At 41.6% G+C, this 22064-nt stretch overlaps 1 protein-coding gene across 14 annotated transcripts in view; it reads right to left on the reverse strand.

The window, feature by feature from the left end:
• Positions 1-22064, reverse strand: part of ERC2 (ELKS/RAB6-interacting/CAST family member 2) — a 981570-nt gene that overhangs the window by 433579 nt on the left and 525927 nt on the right. For all 14 annotated transcript variants that reach the window (XM_050778490.1, XM_050778492.1, XM_050778488.1 and 11 more), the window contains one exon: positions 9284-9419. In XM_050778490.1, the coding sequence (XP_050634447.1) occupies positions 9284-9419 (136 nt within the window). The remainder of the gene's footprint in view (positions 1-9283; positions 9420-22064) is intronic.

Raw genomic sequence — 22064 nt, forward strand, 5'->3', positions numbered from 1 at the left:
ACCTTTAAGAAGCATTTAAGTCTAACTCACTACTTAAAAGAAAGCTTAATCCCTTTCCATAAAATCCATGCAAAGCTCCATTACCCAAGTTTATGCCACCTAATTTTTCTATCTGTTTTTGGAGGGTCCTGACCAGCATCTTCACTGTTGATACAGTTACTGTGCCCAATAAAAGTCAAGCAAAGAAACAGCCCCACTCAGGAGAGAGAAAGATGTCCAGTTTATGACTGAGACCTGAGAAACAGCATCGTCTCTTGCTCTTGTTTAATATCACCAAGTTTCAATCTTTTCTGTAAAATGGTTTCAAAGATAGTAACATCTTCATTAGTTTGTTGGGACAATTAAACAATTCATTGTGTGTACACAGCAACTTGGCCAACTATGATTGCTTTTTAATGGCTGCTTATATTAAAAAGAATTATGAAGCTGGGTAGGTAAGACTTGTCTTGGGATCAGTGGCATGTATCTGCCATGGGTGTCAATGAAGAATGTGCAATAGACACATCAGGTGTTTGCTGTAGTTGTAGGTGCACTGCCCTGATACCCCTTAGGACCAAGACACTGTCTCCAAGTGCCAGGGATGTGCTTTCCCTGAGAGCTGCCTTGTCTAAGATTACACCATTCTCCTGGCATTGCCCACCTCCGTTGACTCAATTGGGGTCAACAGCCCTCCAAATGGCTATCCCAGCTACAGAGCAACTGACAGGGACTGCTAAGGCCTTTGCTGCAACATTACAATTTGGCTTTTCCCTGTGCCTAACCCTGCTTCCCTCCCTTTCTGAGAGTACTCTCAATAAACTTCTTGCATGTTCATCTCAGAGTCTCAATTTCCCAGGGAACACAACTGAAGACATTATCCTTGGCCTAACTCATTGTTTAATAAAAAGCAGCTATCATTCTTTTGGTTGAATTTTCTAAAATATCCACACTTGTTTTCCATCACAAGAGATTTCCTGACTCTCTTTATGGGTGACATCCTTTTATGGATGGAGAAAAGTGGCAAAGATATAAATAACTTAAACTAATTTTTATTTATCATCTAAAGAGTCCTAAACTCTGCAGTCTGTTCTCACAGTAATTATCTCCACCACCGATTTACTACTTCTTTAGTTACCCTAGTTTTAAAGACATAAGAGAGGCACAGGAAATGATAGAATATCCTGTTATAAAATATACATAAAGCTTAGTTTATTCATAATAACCAAGTAATTTTATGTAATTTTAGATGCTCAATCTAATACCCAATGCTGAGGGGAATAAGCCTTAGGTATAGGCTTGAAGATTTTAACCATTCAAATCCTACCAAAGGTAGTCATACCTTATGGAACCAGTGGGCTGCACAAATGGCACTGGGCAAGGATGCAGAAGGCCTGGGATCTGGTCTCCCCTCCACCAATAACTCCTTCTAGGATCATGGGCAGGTCATTTCCCTTTGCTGGGCCCTACTTCCTTCATCAGCAAAACAAGGAACTTGTATTAAATGAAGTCTAAGGTCCTTTCTAGTAAGAAAAACTTATGATTGCTTAAACCTTGTAGGGCTTTTTCCAGGCAACATAAATAAGATGTAGACGGAAAGTGTAATAGCAGAGAAGAAATTAAAAGTGTCATAAATTCAAGTTACCAACTTCCCAAATGTGTATTACAGGAGAGATGATTAAGTGAATAGGAACAGATTTAATAGTTGTATTTTCCTTTTGCAAGATTTCCATCTAAATCATTGCCTGTGTCATTGATTGTCATTTCCTTAATCTGGAGTGTTTGAATATATAGCTTGGCAATGCTTTGGACAAGCCATAAGTCAAAGTTAACATTTTAAGAAGCTAACCATGCCCAGATCTCTGCCTTGGGCAGCGATGTGCTGAAATACCAGCATCTATTTGAGCTATTGGAAAGAGGTTATTGATGTCAGCGTGTCATGCACCGTGATTTGCAGGTGCCCCCCTGACTAACCTCTGGTAGCGATAACTCAGGGTAAACCTGAGGTAATTATCCCGGCCAGGGAGAGCTGGTTTAACTAGACTGGCCCTTTTGATGCATGTTGAACAAGATTGCACCCTAGGGATTACACAAGTCCTGTGTGTGAGTTATTACATAAATTCTACCTTGGAAAAAGTAAGAAGGTGTGCTGTCAGAATTTTTTTCTTCTCCCAGTCCCCTTGCTTTCAATGTATGGGTTCTTCAGTAATGCCTTCACCGTATTTACTTTGAAAATGATACTGCACGTGCTATGGAGTGAAATGGAATAGAAGAAGATATAGATGCTCCCAAGCACACACCTCAGAGGTCTCGCTTCCCAGTGGTTTTTGAAGCATGATTCTGGTTCAGAATCTTTTGCCTGAGGAAGCATTTTTTTTTTCAATGTACGAAAGCTGAGGCTTAGTCCAATCTTCACAGGAAGAACTCCCAAACTTTTGGTACCTCCTTAAGTCTTTATCTTCAATGAGACTCACAACTGCAGACCAGTCACGGAACAATTGTCTGACTCTCAGTTTCCTCATCTATAAAATAAAGATAGATAAACTGGTCCTACCAACCCTCAAGGCCAGAAAAAGGATCCAGCATGAAGATCACCCCCATGAAAGCAATTTAGAAAGCACACACGGCTCTGGCTTCGATGGGCTGTTGTTTTATTATTGACTAAACAAATCATCAGCAGTGGTTTTAATGAACATACAAAAATGGGGTCTCCAGTTTATAGTCCAAGCTTCACCTCAAAATAAGCCCATAGATCAGAGTCAGGGATAAACAGAGGCAAGACAGACTCTACAAACCTAGCCCTTCTCTCTCCTTAGAATGGAACATGGCATTTCTTTTAGGAAAGGATCCACATCTGCTTCTGGTTTTCACTGGAGCTCACAAAAGGATGAACACTTATTGATTTTCCCTTATTGATTTCTATTTCAGGGACCAAAAGGCACAAAATAGGATAACATCTAAAAAATAGTGTGAGCTTCCTTAGAAAGCCCCCTCAAAATAAGAGATTACTGTACCATTCAAGCAAGATTTCTTTTTCCAAATCCCCCACCCCAAAGTTTATCATTTCAAACTCTACCCCCATAACAACAATGATTACATCTGAGAAATATGTTGCATTTCATTCAGCAGGATCTTCAGCCTTCAGCAAACAAACATTCACTTTGCCAAGGACTGCTGAAGAGCCACTAATGGGGTGAAACCTGAAAACCCTTTGGAAAAGAATAATGAACCCCACTCTGTCTTCAGGGGGTAATTTAGTAGGTAGATTAGGCAACACTTGGTTAAGGGTAAACCTCTCTTTTCCATAGAAATATATTGTGTTTGTACAGAAGGGCTATATGAAGTGGAGGATTAGGTCAGAAATCCACAGGAAAAAGCAGGAGATGTTTCTCAGAAGAAATATGCAAGTTACTGCACATTTGGAAAAACAAGTCATACTTTATTGGGAGGAAAGAAGAAAAACTCCACATATAACAGTTTTATTTACCCGATTGCACTTGGCTTCTTGGAACATTTCTAACAAATAGTTACTTCCCAAATACATTGCACCGGATGTCTTGTCACCCCTGACAGTCGATGAGTTACTACAAAGAGTAATGACTTTAACTCAAGGCTACCTGAAACTGATTGTCAAATAAGATTTTCTGAAACTGCCCACAGGGGCCTGCTAAAACAAAAGTCGTTTTTTTGGCTCGTGGGGGATTACAGTGTGAAAGAAAAACAAATGTCAAAATAAATCCCCAAGGAAAGAAAGCACTCCTGTGCCGACCCTCAGCCCTACTTGTCAACATTCCTTGTCCTCTGCAGACTAACAAATACTTGAGTATTTCTCTTCGTCTGAAACCATGAACAGAGTCTGAAAAAATTAGATGAGGGTCAGTTCACATTTCAACAATGTGATAAGATGCATCCATAACTTAATGGAACTTCCCAATCTCTACCCATCAAGGTAGAAAACTGTAAAACAAACAAATAAAACACTTCACAGTGCTTAAAACAAATCATGATGTTAAATTCTAATGAAAATTTAAACAAATGTGGATTCTTTTTTAAACCTGGGTTAGGATGACCTTTCTCATCTTTTCCATATGTTGAAAATGATGGCTGAAATGGAGCCTCCCTAAATCACTCTACACCATGCCTACCAAACAGCCATGGAAAACTAGGAACTAAATAAACTCATTTTGACAATGATGAATCTCTTAACTCTGCTGGTCAGGTTTCTTCTAATGGCAGTACTTAGGTAAGTGTACCATAACACATGAACATAGATCACAGTCAAAGTAACAATTTTAAGTTCAGGGAATTGAAAAAGAAATGAATTTAACTTAGTGACTTGAGAGATGAACATATGTATGAAGCTTAAAAAGTTGCTGCTTAAGATATACACATCCTTCTGCAAAGAAACAACTTAGCAAACCTTGGGAACTCCATAATGAACTATATGTTTTGCTGAAAGCTATGCATTTTTGAGGTTTATGTTGTTTGTTACACTTCCTCTGTTAGCTGATTCCAACTCTAATTGGAGGAGGAAAGTAAAGGAAGTCCCCTTCGAGAAAAGATATTGGCTGTACAGGGTTACACAAATTAAAAAATAAAATTGTCTTTCTAGCCTTTTTTTTTTTTTTTTTAGAATTCTATTAAAAGGACAAGAATAAATGAGAACATTCATTTGCTTTTTAAAGTGATCACACTTGGGTTTAACCACGGGCAGAGAAGAAACTTTACGGTTCCCTGGGAACCTATAATTTGGAAACGGAAGCACACAAGAACAGACTTTAGTTTTCAGGCAATAAATTGAAGAGAATTCTGCAGACATATAACAGAAAAGGAGCATAAAACATTGGCTTGTGCATTTTTTAGAAAGTTAGTTTATTAACTCGATAAGCTACACATGGAAAAATGCAGCCAAAATCTACAAGGATATCCACTGGGGTTTCAAATTGGCATATTTACTCAGTGAGAAATAGGTAGAGCTTTAAAAAAAAAAAAAAAAGCATCCCATTCTGGAAATGACGATTTAGTGTGAATCTCCAGAAAGACACCTTGTTGAAAAACCTCCATGTGGGCTCTGATGGGACACACAGAAGCCCAAAGCCCCAAGGTCAGACATAAATATCATGCCCTATAATCTGTGTTCTGGGAAAAGCTCTGCAGAATTATACAAGAAAATCACGATCCTTCACATCCACCTTTCACACACAATTCAACATTAACTTGAAGAATGTTTTAATTTTCCTCCTTATTGCCCAAAATGTTTTTTTAATGCTTTATTGGGAATTTCCATTTACTGGTGTGTGTTCTATATCTGTATTACTCATCAGTGTAAAATAGTTGCAAAGAATTTGTTGGTTGATACTCCCAATGGTCACTGTCTTCTATGATTAAAAGCTCATTATCAGTCTCTCTGGGAGAAAACTCTAGTAACTGAAGTCCACATATGTCAGGTACTGTGCTAGGTTCTTTCACAAACCTTATTTTATTTAACCCACCCAGGGAGGTAAAGATTGCAATCCCCATTTACAGATGAAAAAAGTAAGGGTCAGAGAGATTCTCTGCCATACTCAAGGCCTTAAGCTAATAATAATAAGGGCCAGTATTTGAACACTGGCTAGTTCAGCTCCATGGTTCTGCATCCTTCCCTTCCTGTTCTCCTTGTCAATGCTCCAAAAAATGATTTGAGAAGCTAAATCAAGAACATTCCCTATTCCTGTAGATTGTGGACGATTTCCTTTAAGAAACAATAATTCAAGTATCTTCAAACAAAATGAGGACTCAGGACAAATACTAAACTGCCACCTTTCCAATGAGTCAAGTTCGGCTAACTAGGGTGTATTCTTAGTCAGTTTATTTACACTATGTAGACCCACAGGGATCAGAGTGCCAAGCCACACAGCAGAGGCCACAAGCCAGTGGGCAACTCATGTGCACGTGTGCTTCACAGGATCCCAGAGTGTTTAAAAATTCAACTAACTTCCTAAAGTCCACAGATTTCACATACAAATTCCCATTTTATGGATTATCTTGGACAATCGGAGGTCCCACCACCCTAGGCCCACCTTTACAGCAGTGTTCAACCAGAGCGTAGTGGCCACTACTCCCTTAGATGAGTAAGGGTTCTTGAGTTCCCTACAGCTCCCCACCACCCTCAAGTATATCCACACACTAAGGCCACCCACAGCTGAACTTTTTCATTATGCATATGCTATTTTTCTTATAATAGAGAAATACTTCTCCAGGGCTTGTCTCTTTTGATAGACTGAATGATTGGCCCCAATTCTTCACCTCTCCTCATATCTACTCCCATACATTTTTGTCTTTGTGAGTAGAGTGTACTTTTCCAATCTGTGGCTTGGCTATGTGCTTTGCTTTGGGCCAATGCAAAGGGTGAAAATCACAATATCAGTTCAAGACTAGGCCTTGTGAGGCCTAGCATGTTTTGCTTATTCTCTTGTGCCTCAGCAACTGTCACTAGAAGAGTTTTCCCTGGGTTGCTCACACCTCTTCGGCCTCAGAATGAACACGTGTAACAGAGCTGCCCCAGACACCACCACAGACGTGCAGTGAGTAGAAGAAGTGCCCAGTAAAACCCACCTTAGAGCAGCTGGGCCAGTTAGTCAACCTGCAAATCTGTAAGAATAAACTATTGGTACTATAAAGCTACTGGGTTTTGGGGTGATTTGTTGCACAGCACAGCATTATTATGGCAATTGCTAACTGACACATCTCTACCAAAAATAAACCATAAAAAACAGGCAGAAAGAACCAGACATCATTATTTTTCCTACACACAAGCCTGTTTCTTATGTTAAAAGCCTAGACTCTGAAAGCATTTGAGTTTGCAATTTCTGTCAGAAAACTATAAACTTATGAAATAAAGAAGACTGGATTTGTAAAATGTTTCGTACTGTGCTATATATCTAGGTTTGACTGAGGTGACGCAGATTTTGTCTATGCCTTTTGTGTTCTGGTTTGAACAATAAAAAACATAGTCACTCTATCTTCATTCAACTTTTTTACCAACTTTCATACCAACTAGTTGAATCTCTTGGTGCTCTTCTTTGAAGCCTGATCCACTAGCTGTTATTGTTGTAGGCAATACACTACATTATATTTTTCTGGATATAATACCTATTGGGTTGGTTGAAATCATGAAGCCAGTGTATCCAGTTGTTACCAAATGCTTGTGTAGAATAAATAAAAATTAACAGGTGCCATTGCCACAACCACCAACCAGCCAGGCTAAATCCCGGTTGACTGACACTTAAAGGCTTAACAGGCTAACTTGTAAACAAGAAATGCTCAAAACAACAACAATATTAAAAAAGTCAAGTGCCTCCAGAAAGTTTTGTTTTCAGAAGGCAGTAATTACTACATCTGAGCAGGTCTGCTTAACAATCCAGGGAAGTGGGAGGTTTACTCTCTATTAACCTTAACCAGAGACATTTTCATCAAAAGTAATCGTGATTACTTTTTACTGCATTTCAAATGCTATCCTTTATTTGGGGTGGTCAGGAATGCAACTAAGCAATTCCAGACCATGCTATCTTTTATGAATAGGGCTATGAGGTAGTTATCAAGGCCCGTTATGAAAATATTGCTCTACAAAAGTTCATGGGCCAAAACAAGACATTAATTTCCATAACTAGATGTGCCCTTAGAAAAGAAGAAATTACTATATATAGAAAAGATAAAAACTTTGATGCTTATTGCGTATCAGATTAGAACTGTAGAAATACCTCTGCATATAGTAGACAAATCGTTTTTAATGTTTCATTTACCTTTTCCTTGTTATAACAACCGTTAGTCATGAACACTTATTTTGGGCATAGTCAATTCTAAATTATTTATATGCTTTGACTCTTTAAGTCTCACAACTACTCTGAAGCAGATGCAATTATTATTCTTCTTTTACAGAATACACCATAGCAAGGTAAGCCCTAGCGTCAGGTCCTCTTTAAAGTTCTGGGCCCACCTGGCCGGGTGCAGTGGCTCACACCTGTAATCCCAACACTTTGGGAGGCCGAGGTAGGTGGATCACGAGGTCAAGAGATTGAGACCATCCTGGCTAACATGGTGAAACCCCATCTCTACTAAAAATAGAAAAAAAATTAGCCGGGCCTGGTGGCGGGCACCTGTAGTCCCAGCTACATAGGAGGCTGAGGCAGGAGAATGGCGTGAACCCCGGAGGTGGAGCTTGCAGTGAGCCAAGATCATGCCACTGCTCTCCAGCCTGGGTGACAGAGGGAGACTCCATCTCAAACAAAAAAAAAAGTTCTGGGCCCACCTACTATTGTCTCACTATTGAGTGAACACTCCAAATCAGGCATCAATGTAAAGGGCCTTCAGTGACACCAGAAGGCATGTCTAGGACACAGAGAGAAAAAAATAAAAACACTAATATTGACTAACGAGTCCCCATGTGCCATGCCCTATGCAAGGTACTTCCTTGTATTTCCTACTCTGGAATAATTATTGATTTTTCTTTTGGCCAATTAAAAAGATGAACTATGAGTACATATTGAAATTATCTAACTTCTCCTATCTCCAAGGAGGAAACCTAATATATGACTGGAGAAAGACACTAATTAATAACCAAAATTTAACATGAACTCCAGCCAACTTGAACTGCTCTGTTTAAAGGCACCCTGGAATAAATAAACTTCAAAGCAAATGCCCTGTTTTAACTTGAATGTTTTATTGAGTACATGGGGAGCACTCCTTGGCCAAAAATAAGGGTGGTTAATGAGGAAAAATTGGTGTTTCCAGTGAGCTGGTTTGTTTCTAAGATAGAACTGTCCATTGAAAGATAACTATATTCACGGAGAAGACAGAATAATGATCTGTGCCTGAGCCTCGCAGTCTTGAACAAAACAAAACTGGTTTTGTAAACTGTCTGGGATCAGCTGAATGCATCCTCACCCAAATACCTTCTGTGATAATACACACACATTTGCCTTCTTCTATTCCCAAAATAATTTAAATATAAATTGAAAATGAAGACATTTCTATGTTTTAAGTTTCTTGCCAACTATATAAATGCAGCCCTTACCTTTTAAGGTGAGTTACAGGAACCAAAAGACTCTGCGTTGTATTTCTAGGCTCTACCGTAATTGGCTTTTCATGGCCACCGTTCTGAAAATGATGACCCTCCCTGGGAAAGACCTACTGGGTTCCTTGTTAGTGCTAGACCCAGGCAAAGGCAAAGTCCACCATTTCTGTGAATATCTTCCAGCAGCAACGGTGACATTTCTGAGAGAGTCCATCTCTAGTTATTTAGGGATTAAGAAGAGAAGCCCGTGCTTACCTGCAAATGCTGTGAGTTGTCAGCCATGCTATCTTCTCGCCTGCGGACTTCTTCTAGTAGCTGAGCATTTTTCTTCTTTTCCAACTGTTGATTGTGCTTGAGGTTGGCCACCTTCTTATTCTGATCTTTCATATGCCTGAGAAAAGTCAGCACAGCTTGGTTAAATTCTACCACTGGAAGATCATATGTTATCACAAATAGACTCAGGAAGTACTAAGCATAGGCTATCTGGATATGGGCTTGGGAAAAAGATGATACTTCCAAATAATCCATTAATTCAACTACAAATATGTATTGAGCATCCACTTAATACCAGGTCCCAGGAAAGCACTGGGGCTGCAATGGCAAATGGGGCAGGTATAATCTTCACCCTCATGGAGCTTAGAGGCCAGTGGGAAAGATGGACAAGTATCAAGGAAACACGAGTTAGGTTTCTTAACATTGAAGGAAACAAACAGCATGCTGTGAGAGACAGTGATGTGCTTGTGTGGACAGGTGGTGGAGTGGAAGGAGACGACTTTAGATGCTGTGGCCAGGGAAAGCCTCCCTAGCAAAGTGAGACTGTGGGTGAGACTAGAAGGAGCTAACCAAGAGAAACACCAGTGGCAGAGCTCTCAAGTAGAGAGAACAATGCATGTAATTCCCACGACAGGAAAGAAGAAACCGGAAGGCTGCAGTGAGGCTAATACAGGGAAGGGTAGATGTGGGTGGGAGATGGGACTGCACAGGTAGGCAGGGCCCAGGCACATAGGGCCTCTGGTCCATGATAGGGCATTTATTTTCTTCTAATTGGTTGCTGTTCTAATTATTATCATTATTATTCTTTTGGATCATGTTCTTATTCTGAGATCAAAATCCATTACTTTGATTTTAAAATAACAATTACAAGGCTCCAATCAAATACATTGTCATCACTTAGCTCAAACACAATAACAATTTGGCTAATCATAATGTTAAACAAAGTTCTGGGGCTTGGAGTAAAAATTCTTAATGAATCTACAGGATGTCAAAGTGCAAAATCATAAAGTGATCAAGTGAGTAAAAGACTAAGTATAAAGAACGGGTTCAAGAAAACAACAATGGGAATTATAAGCTTAATGTGTACTATTGCACCAGGAGCGTTTAGCAAAACATTCCACAGATTTAGGCAACCATGTCCACAGCAGCTGTAATAAATCTAATCCAACACATGAGGAGGTAGGAGGGCAGTACGGAGGGCTCAGGAGTATTGACCACAAGAGGAGGGATGAGCAGCAGAATCATTTGGGGTCCCTTCGGATCCCTTTCCCCCATACCCCAGCATTGCCACGTCAACCACTGTTACTGAGCCCTGACTCAGTAAAAAACATAGTGAGAATCACTGATCTTTTGAAAATGTAAACAAGGTAAGAACTAGATGATAAACAGCAAACGTGAAATTGAAGCAAGTAAAATCAAATGAAAACTGCTCTCCACAAGAAACTCTTATTTCTAGTCCCCATAAATTATATACTCCCCTACTCTCTCCCATTCCAAGCAAACAAAGCACAAGAGCATTGTTTAGTTAGTAGAATAATATTATCTGGCACTAACAGTGTACTCCCTGCTAATAAAAATAGTCCAAGGGTGCAGTGGCTCATGCCTGTAGTCTCAGCTACTCAGGAGTATGAGGCAGGAGGATCACTTGAGCCCAGGAGTTAGAGTCCAGCCTGTGCAACATAGCAAGGCCCCATCTCTAAATAACACACACTCTCACGCACACACACACACACACACACATATATATATATATATATATATATATATATATATATATATAAAATATTTTCTGTACTTATATATTCTGAACATTTTGGCTTCTTATGAATATTTACACTAACTGAAGCCATGATTTAAATATTATTGGTAGCACTTATTAGGAGGTTATAAAGTATGATAGAATGACCATCTCCTTAGTCTTTGAGTTGCATAATTTTTGTCCAATATTTCTCCATTTTTACCTGATACAGCAAGGTACACACATGAAGCCACCAAGTCAAACTTGCGTGCTAATCCACTTTGAGGAAACTGTCTTTTGGTTAGTATAAAGATGTTAAGAATGAATCTTGCTTTCTAATTGAATGAGGACACAGTATTTCCAAAGCCCATGCAAACCTAGGGCAGTCATATTTTCCAGTTCCTTAGGAAATAAGGCCAGAGCTCAGTAACAGGATATAATGGAGAGGTTAGGATGATTCGTGTGACTGTTTAATTAGAGGGTATTTTTTAAAAGAAATAATTGATTACTTTAGAGTATAGTATTAAATAGAACCAACTGCTAAAAGTGCCTCTGTCCCAAGTATGGGTGACAAATGCAGATTATTATTACAAACATCATTTGCATAGTGAAAGAACTCCCATAAAGTTCTTAGAGCAGTCTGAACACAGTGACCTTACTTTCAGGGACACTGCAACGATTTTTCAATCCCAAAGAATAAAAGCAAATTCTAAACCCACATGTCCCTTAAAGCTTTCCTAAGAATGAGTGGCGGCCAGGTGCCGTGGCTCACGCCTATAATCCCAGCACTTTGGGAGGCCAAGGCAGGTGGATCACGAGGTCAGGAGATTGAGACCATCCTGTCTACCACAGTGAAACCCCTCTCTACTAAAAATATGGAAAAAAAAAAATAGCCGGGCGTGGTGGCAGGCACCTGTAGTCCCAGCTACTTGGGAGTCTGAGGCAGGAGAATGGCATGAACGTGGGAAGTGGAGGTTGACTGCACTCCAGCCTGGGTGACAGAGCAAGACTCTATCTCAAAAAAAAAAAAAAAAAAAAAAAAAAAAAAAAAAAAAAAAAAAAAACAGAATTAGTGGCTAAGAAAAATGGGGAACTGAAGTTTTGACATTATGCTGGAGGCCTATCTCCAGCCACTCCTTTCAACACTCCCTTATTTAAGACACCAGTGACTGAAAAAGGAAAGTCGGGTTTTGAATGGCATTGCTCAGGATTTGGGCCAATTAGAGAGATGCAGAGCAAGGTGATGAGAATGATCATCTTGTATTTATACATGAAACTGTCAATAGCTACATATAAAGTATCCACACTCTCCTGAAGTAGTGCCACGGTTTTCAAAGATATTTCTAGCAGTTGAAGCCTTTCTTTCACTTAATGCTTACCTGAAAGTCAAAAGGGAAATGAAGGAATGCTCTCGCACAGGTAGGAAAGAAGCAAGAAGTGGGGTGGAACAGGTGAGCAGAGCCTCACTACCAGAGAACTCCTCTCTCAAGTGTTTCTCAGGGAAGCCCTAAGGCTACCTAAAACACAGGTTAAAATGGCAATTTATGAGGAAGGCAGGCAGAGGAGTCATGAAATTTAAAAATACTAGATCTCTTAGAGAAGAGAAAATTCCCTCACAGATGCTCAGTGAAAAAATGACCACAGTGATTTTTGCTAGCAACAACTTCAGCATTTGTAAGAATAAAATCTGTAAGTGACCTATTAGTCTCCACATCTTCCCCTACCTGCAGAAGTACACCCACACTGAATGAATCAAAGTGCTAAATTCAGTACAGCTTTCAAATATCTCCAAAATCTAGACGGGAAGGGCCCTGGTCATAGAGACTGCCATGCCTTCTTACTATCCTGCCCCAGAAGCAAGTATCATTCTTTGTCAAACACCCAACCACTTGGCAAGGCTCTGCCAGAGACTGACCTGCTCCATTATTTAAAAAAAAAAAAAAAAAAAAAAAGGTTTCTTTGGGGTGAATTTTTTCTCCAGAAAAAAAGCAGCATTAAGAATATATGCAAAATGTAAATTTTAAAAAGATAAAAACAATTATGGTAAAAGAAGTATTTGGAAAATATAGTGGTAAGGTTAATTTTCAATGTTTAATTTAAATTTACCAGTTTCATAAAGCAAGGGATGTCACTATTCAAAATTCAGTTGCCATCAAGGAATTTGCATTAAATTAAAAATTTCCAACAGGTTCAAGGTCAACAATGACTACCATATTAAGAAAGCATGTCAGAGAGAACAGAATCCCGCCATTTTCACTAGAATCATCTGTCAAATTCTAAGAATAAAGTGCTAACTTGGTAGTGAGAACATGTCAGACTCTGAGACCTCTGGAATTACATAGCTAGGAGTGCAGGACAGGAGATGCATATGTTTGTCCAAGGGCATGCACATATTTGCAAAACAAGGAGAAAATCGAAACTTATTTTGAAATCTCAATAGAAACAAAAAGATGCCACTTTTTCACCCATCTGCTCTCAAAAACTTTTAAAGATTGGTAATATTCATTGCTGGGAAGAATGCAGGAATCTAGCTCTCTCACATTGGTCAGGAGGAGTGTAATTAACAAAAGGATTTTTGGAAATCAATTTGGCAATTTCCACCAAAGCATACCTTCCTTTTGCCTAAGCAAACCCTTCTTCTAGGAAAACAACCTACAAAAGTGTTTGCACATGTGCACATATATATATATTATATATATATACAAACATTTCCATTACAACTGTAAAAGTAAAAATTTGAAAATTGCCTAATCATCCATCAGAAGGAAACTGAAGAAATTAAGTATATTCATAACATAAAATCAGGGTCGCTAAAAAGATTAAGGCAAAATGAAGTATGGACATGGAAAAGCCTTCAGGATATATTATTACTCAAAAAGGAAAGCAGGTAGCAGAAATAGAAATAATACATATAGTTTGATCTTATTTATGTTAAAATAGGAATGCCTATTTGGATGTATATAGACACACATGCACATAAATGGAAACTCCTGGAAACTCCACGCCAGTCTATAAAAACAGTGATCATGACTGAAGAAGGGAATGGGTTTGGGAGGAAATGGGATCTTCAATTTATACTGTATGGGTGTGTGTGTGTGTGCATGTGTGTGTGTGTGTAAATAGGGTATAAATACGTACATGAAGATGCACAAATATTAAGTGTACACGTCAAAGGTTTTTGACCAATCAAAATATAGAGCATTGCCATCACCCTGCCTCATGGCCCTTCCCTCTTCCCAGAAGTGATCACTATTCTAATTTTTATTTATACGGATTTCTTTTGTTTGCTCTTAAACTTTATATATATGGAATCATATGGTACATAATCTTTTGTATCTGACTTCTTTTGCTTAGCATAAAGGTTTGAGATTTATTATTCATATTGTTGTTTGTATTATAGTTCATTGCTTATTGCTGAGTACTATTCCATTGTATGAATACACTATAGTTTGATTAGCTATTTCCTTGTTAATGGATATTTGGGCTGTTTAATTTTCTTTTACTGTTAAGAATAAAGTTGCAATGAACATTCTTACACCAGTCTTTTTGTGGATATATGCATTCATTCCTGTTGGACAAATAAGTAGATGTATGTTTAACTGCAAGTATAAAATGGTGCAATCCCATGAAAGACTATTTCTCGGCCATATGAATCTTCTAGGGACAGCAGTGGCTAATAGCACAAACCTTGGAAGAAGACTGCCTGGAATCCCATCAGTAGTCTGCCATTTCTAGCTGTGTGGCCATGGGCAAGCTTCTTAATCTTTGTGCCTTGGGTTCCTCACATATAAAAATGAAAACAATAACTGTATCTAACTCATAGGGTGATTGTGAGGGGTTGATGAGTTAGTACTGGTAAAATGCTTAGAACGGACTGCATCATGTTCACTCTGTTTCACTCTTAGCTTACAGTAAGAAGAATGTAATCATGTCTTGTGCAATATTGTGCACACATATTTAGTGCCTTGTTACCCATTTCAGAACAGCAAGTATTCCAAATACCTCAAACAATGGACTTTGGAATGCATTATTGAATGCTTTATGTCACACATTTAGCTCCCACTTACACTTTCCTTAATAATGAGATGAGTTACATTCCTAGCAGGTTATCCTAATGGAAGCATTGCAGGAAGCTCATGACAGCCATAGGTAAGTAAGCTGGGCTCCTGAAATGACTGCTCAAGTAGATGGGCCACACACATACAATGGAAGCTGACAATGCACATTGCAAGCAGAATTTCTGATAATAGAAGTTTTTACTTGTAACCACTGAGATGATTCCATTTTTTTTTTTTTTGAAGCTTGTAAATACCATTCAGTACTCCAGCAAAGTTATACATTTTAGAAAGCTTTCATAAATATTCTAAGGATTTGTTTTTACAGCAAGCATAAATGTGCTAAATGTCATGAGCATGATATCCTTTCCAGGAAGAGAAAGGATCTGGCCAGCTGTGGCAACTTTCTCCCAGCAAGAGCCAAAAGCTAGAGCAAGGTCTGAAGACTTAGCTCCAGGATAAGCCAGAGCTCATGGACTTTTGCACCTTGTGGCAGCTTCTCAAGAACAGCCCAGCTTTTTGGCTACTAGTTTTGATCATGGTCAACTGCGTAAGCCCTTGTCAAACCCATGCAGCAGGATGCCCAAGCCCACATCCCCACATTTGCTGTCTTGGCTTCCCTCCTTGCTTTATTCTTCCTCCTCTCCCTACTGATGCTCCTTGCTCTCCGGAGGTGAGTACCATCATGCATTGTGTCTTCCACCTCCTCTGTGGTGCTTGGGGCTACACAAGGGCCCAGAGACAAAGCCACCCTCAGTTAAGTCTGACAATGCCAACATACTTAAAAAAAAGACATCTGTCATTTACCAGACCAGCAGGACACACCCAGAACCTGGTAACATAGCATAAGATAGCTAAAAGAAAGGTGTCAGAGGCAGTGTTCAGATTTGAAAATTTGAGAAGAAGAACTGCTTGCAGGCAAAGACAATTTTGGCCTCCATCTTGTAGCATCAGGCCCCACTAGCAAAACCCTCCTTGGGGAAGATGTTCCTATTCCTTGCTAAGCCTGAAAAAATGATTGAATCATATGTCACCAAGGGGGCCAAGAGGCAGTGCAGTAAGATGCCCAAGATCAAGGACTTTGTTGCCAGGTCAGCCACATTCTTATTGCAGCGGCATCCCTTACCAAGTCTGTAACCCTGGTCAAGTTATCTCATTAGGGGATGGGGATGTTAAATGATTTAATAAACCTAAGGCTCTTAAAATAGTTCCTGGCACACAGTGAGTGCTTTATAAATAACAGTGTCACAGGATCCTTAGGGTGTTGCTCTACCAGCTGAAAACCTCTGTGGCCAGCAGCACCCCTGCTTGGGTTTTGCTTGAGCCCACAAGCAAAGTGGGTTCGTTCAACCCACTCGACTCAGCAGGCTGCGCTCAGCTCACACTACCATCTCAGATCCCATGCCTGCCAAGGGCAAGCCAGACATGGAGTGATGAGGGGTGTGTCAGCAAGCACGGAGTCTGGCTACTGCACACAGCCAGGTACACCAGCTGTGGCAGGGGGCGCAGCTCCAGGCGCCTGCTCCCTGTAAGGCTGCAGCTGGACCAGGTGTACCACAAGTGACTTCCCTTGCAGGCACCAGGGAACGTGGTGGTACCCGGAAGCTTGGAGACACCAGGAACCGCAGAGCCTCAGAGAGGGTGTCACAGCCCTGGCTCTGGGAGACCCTAGGTCTGGGCTTTCCAAAGAGCCGCAGCTCTTCTCTCCTCACCACCTACGATATGGTGAGTTGGGGGTGTGTTTCAGTCCTGTTTCTGTTACAGCTTTTTCTGTCCCAGCATTCAGTGGGTCCTAAGTTCTTGTCCCACTTCCAGGAAGAATGAAGAACATGGACAACTGGAGGGTGAGCAAGGTGTCACTGAGTGACAGAACAGCTCCCAGGAGACCCGAAATGGGTAGCTCCTTTCTGCAGGCAGGTCATCCCAATGAGTGTTCAGCTCTCAGCAAAGAGGAAACTCATGGTGGGTAGCTCCTATCCACAGGCAGGTTGTCCTGAAAAGTCGAGGAGACCCGAAGCAGGTAGCTCCTTCCTGCAGCTGGTAGTCCCAACATCTGTGTGAGTCTGGATGAGTCCAGGGTTTTTATGGGCTCAGAAGGGAGAAAGTGCATGCTGATTGTTCCATGGGTGGCCATGCGCAGGCCCAGAAAAGGCATCAGAAGTTCTCACTCTGGGCTTCAGACTCCACCCAGAACAGGCAGCCCAGTCCCCAGGCTTCAGTCTGTCCCTGGCTTGAAGGTGGGGCTTCACCAGGGATCTGTCCCTTTCTGCCCAGAAACCTGTCTGCCTCCCGCTGCCATCAACATGCCATCCACAGTGCCCAGGATATTCATGTGGAGGGGTGCCTGCAGGCCCATGCCAAGCCGTCCTCAGCACCCCTGGCCTCCCACTTGTGCTCGTCGGCACCCAAAGTCCAGAGGGGGCCGAGGTAACAGAAAACTGGAGTGTCAGTGCTGCCTTGAGCATGCACACACCTGGCCAGGTTGCAGCAGCGCCCAGACTTGGCCACAACTTTGCTCCACACAGAAGCAGGCACCAGGAGTGGGAAGAGGACAGGGAGCAGAAACAGGCACTTCTGAGTCTGTGGGCACTGGGGGCTTTCTGGCCCCTGAGAGTGCAGGGATGCATGGGTCCAGAGCCACAGCAGGGCAGCTGTAGCCAGTGTAGGGCTCCTGCTCTGCTAGCTCAGTAGGGGGCAGGGCTCCGGCCTGTTCTTGGATCCCGCTGGACCCACAGAGCATGCAACCCCAGCTGTGCCTCCCCACTGCAGCCAGTATCTTTGCAGCAGCCACTCCAGATGGGCCACTGCAGCCATCAAGAGCCTGATCCCCTTGCCCCAACCCTCTTCTAGAGCACTTATCTACTCCCCACTACACTTACCATTTACTTTCCTACCCAAGCCAAGAAAACCTTGGGAGCAATCTTAGCAGGTGACACAGCAGAAGGTCACAATTAGCAAAAGAAGGGTTTATTTTCCTTCACTCCGGTGGAGGTCCTGAAGGGCTGATTCCTTCAAACATTCTCCCGTATTCTGGCCCTGAAACCTCCCCCAAATATGGATGCAACACCACCTGAAATGTAAACGGAACCCAGTGCCTGAAAGCCAATGCTAAGAAATGATCGAGGCTATTCAGGAAGGCCCCAGAGATGGAGGGCAGAGAGACCCTGGGTGACTGCAGATGCCCTCCTACCCCTCCTGATGGACTTGGTAGGATTGGCTTGAGCCCATAGGAAACTCCAAGGGGAAAGGAAAGGCAACTTTCTCACCCTCTGCAGAACTCAGTGTTGAACCCACAGGCATCTAATAATAAGATGCTCTTCCTTTCGAGCAGACCACACACAGACGTCAGGGCCACATGATTAACTAATGAGCCTGGCTCTGATTTACTATTTACCAAATAAATTTCTTATCACTTGGCCTCCCATCTAGGTCTGGTGAGCCAGAGAGCACAGGGTGGTCATGTAGGTCTGAGGATAGTGGCCCTGGAATGGTTATTTTTCAAATTGTTAAGCATTAAATATGTTGTCACAGTCTACATCCCTCTCACTGTAGACTGGACTGTATGCTCAGGATTCCTGGCCCACATGGTCAAAGCTGGTGGCAGATGCACTTTCAGGAGAGTCCAAAGCAGGGTTCCTCTGCCATCTGTGCCCGCATGAAAATATTCCCTGCTTCAGTATGTTGTGGCTCCACATATCCACCTGGTGCCTCAAAGCCCCGCCCAGAGCCAATAGCACAGGAGTGCAAACAGGGAAACATTGCCCCTGCTTCCATGAGAGCTGAAGCCACCATCACATTTTGCCTGGACCACGGGTCTCTTCTCTCCTCCCTGGTCTCCCTGCTTCCACTCTTGCTTCTCTTTTCATCCATTCTCCATCCAACAACAAGACTGGGTGTTTCAAAGTAAGTCAGATCATGCACTGGTTGGCATACAATCTTCCAATGGCTTCCCTTTCCCAAAGAATAAAATTGCACACCTGTGAACTTTGCTTATCAGTCTCATCCCACACCATTCTCACTGTTAGCCCCAGAATCAGGAATTCAGTTTCCTTTCAGTTGCAATAACACAGCAGCTCCTTCCCACCGGGAAGTATAGGCACAGGCTATTCTCCCTGTCTGGGATTCCTTCCACAGCCACCACTCCTCCCACAACTGACTTTTACCCTTTAAGTCTCAGCTGAAGTAATGCCTCCTCAGAAGGCCCTTTTCTGGGCATCAAATGCAAGGACGCCGCTCCTGTCACTGAGAATCTCTGACAGCACCCCACACACTGGTTTCACAGCATTCAGCCAATTTGTAATCATATATTTATTTGCATTTTGAATTCCTTATGGACTATTCCACCACCAGACAAGCAGGAGTCCATCTCCAGGACATTCACTAGAGTGAAGGAATGAGTCCCACCCATGTCCTCTCTGGCCCAAGCTACCGCCATCTCCAAGTTGGACGAGGATGCTGGCTCCAATTGTCCACCCAATCCACTCTCTGCTGGGCAGCAGAAAGTATACAAAGGTTTATATCTTCCTCCTTTGAAAAACTTTTCATTGGTTCTCCACTGCCTGTAAAAACATCCATGTGTTGGCCGGCATGGTGGCTAATGCCTGTAATCCTAGCACTTTGGGAGGCCGACGAGGGTGGGGGCGTGGATCACCTAAGGTCGGGAGTTCGAGACCAGCTGGCCAACATGGCGAAACCCTGTCTCTATTCAAAATACAAAAATTAGCCAGGTGGGGTGGCAGGCGCCTATAATCCCAGCTACTCGGGAGGCTGAGGCAGGAGAATCACTTGAACCTGGGGGGGCAGAGGTTGCAGTGAGCCAAGATCATGCCACTTCACTTTAGTCTGAGTGAAAGAACAAAACTTTGTCTCAAAAAAAAAAAAAAAAAAAAAAAAAAAATCCATGTGTCTTCACACTGACTTGTACCAGATCTAACTCCTACTGTGCGAGTCTTATCTCACCCTACTCCCCCAAGCCACACTGGCCTTCCATTTGCACCCTGACATGCCAAGGCCTACTGTCCTCCACGGCTCTGAACAAGCAGTTTCCTCTTCTAGAAACTGTTTACCTCACCCCCACCCCGCCCCTTCCTTCATCACTGATAACTCATATTTATTTTTTCACTCCAGTATAAACGTGATGTCCTCTGGAAGCTGTCTTGGCCTATCAAGAAACTTAGGTCCTCCTGTTACTAACTCCCAAATCACACCATGCCTGCCTTGCCATGAACTCACCACACTTCTGCTCCTTTCCTGTCTTCCTTGTTCTGCTATAGGCACCCTCTGTACAGTGATCACACCTATCTTCTTGTCTTCTCTACACAGGGTCTAGCACAATGCCTAGTCCATTGTCACCCACAGATTTCTGCTGGTGACAATTTAATTTAATTTTATTTATTTCTGGAACTGACCCTCACTTTGGTCAATGGATGAAACAAGTCCCCCTATTTTGCCACATGCTTTATGTGAATTCTTAAAATTATTTAGGAATGTGCATGTAAGGATTTGCATAAATTAAGTTTGCTCTCTTACATCTGTTTTCAGAAAGGCATTTTCTATTAAAAAAATTCAATTTCATAAAGCGATTGTCAGTTCCTTATCAATGAAATGATACCCAGTCAAAAAAAAAAAAAAAAAAAAAAAAAGGCACAAAAAACCTGGACTGATTCTTCACATTGACTTCTACCAGATCTAACTCCTACCATCCAAGTCTTATCTCATCCTCCTCCCCCAAGCCACACTGGCCTTCCAATTTTGCACCCTGACATGCCAAGTCCTACTGTCCTCAGGGCGGTAGGTGATGATGAATACTGAGTATTATTAGCTGGTGGTAACAATGACAACCTAGAGTTCTCATCCCTAGAAAGATAATTTTCAAAATTAAACTGGAAATCTAAGAGGCTGAGGTCAAAAAAGAAAAAAAAGCCTGAGTAACTCTTTCTGAATTTAATTTGTATTCAACAGATGATTTTTAAAATCTACATAGTTCACAGCAGACTGATGGTTTATTCTCATTTATGCCACTGAGAAAGCCTTTCCAAAGTCTGGAATAGTGGTCAGCAATCTTTTTCTGTAAGTGGCCAGATAGTAAATATCTTAGACTTCACAGGTCATATGGCCTCTGTCAAAACTACTCAACTTTGCCTCTACTTTCTCATGCAGTGCAAAAATAGCCACAGAAAATATATACACTAATATATACACTAACCATATATACACTAATATATACACTGTGTTGCAATAAAACTTTATTTGCAAGAACAAGTAGCAGGGTCAGATTTGGCCTGTTGGCCAGAATTTGCTGAACACTGGTCTAGAACATGAGACAATAATCATCATAGCAGCAAATGCTCATATTACTTACTCCGTGACATCACATGATGTGCTCTAGGCATTTTACATATATTAACTTACTTAATTCTTGCAAAGGCCTTACTAGGTAGGTCTTATTTGTTTGTTCCTTTTACAGATGATGGAATTGTCAAAAGTTACAGAGCTAGTGAATATCAGAGCCAGGAGTCTCAATCATTCTGACTTCAGAGACTATCTCCAACTCTTAACCTGTGTGCTATGGCAACCAACTTTGCAGAATGTTGCAGAGTTCCTTCCTACCACTGTCCCACTTTCCCTTCCCCAAAGCAACCCTACAAAGCTCTATGGAGCACAAATGGGAACTCTCAGGATACTGTGTCTGTTCTATAGTTCAGCTACTTCAAGACACACCACTCCAAACTTCATAGGATGTCCCTGGCCAGTAGCTTGGTTGACTATTAGAGAACAAGATACAGATGAAGTCATAATTTGGGAACATTAGCTTTCCACCAGAAGGGCTTCAGGATGGAAGGTGAGAGCTCAGCAACTTAAATGCCACGGGGCAGCAACAGTTACTGAAATGAGGACTCAGCTATGAAGCAGAACACAAAACCAACAAGGGAACCCTGCAATTTCCCTGTTAATTTCCATTCTCTGAACC

Source organism: Macaca thibetana, chromosome 2 (assembly GCF_024542745.1).
Source record: "Macaca thibetana thibetana isolate TM-01 chromosome 2, ASM2454274v1, whole genome shotgun sequence".
Classification (NCBI taxonomy): Eukaryota; Metazoa; Chordata; class Mammalia; order Primates; family Cercopithecidae; genus Macaca; species Macaca thibetana.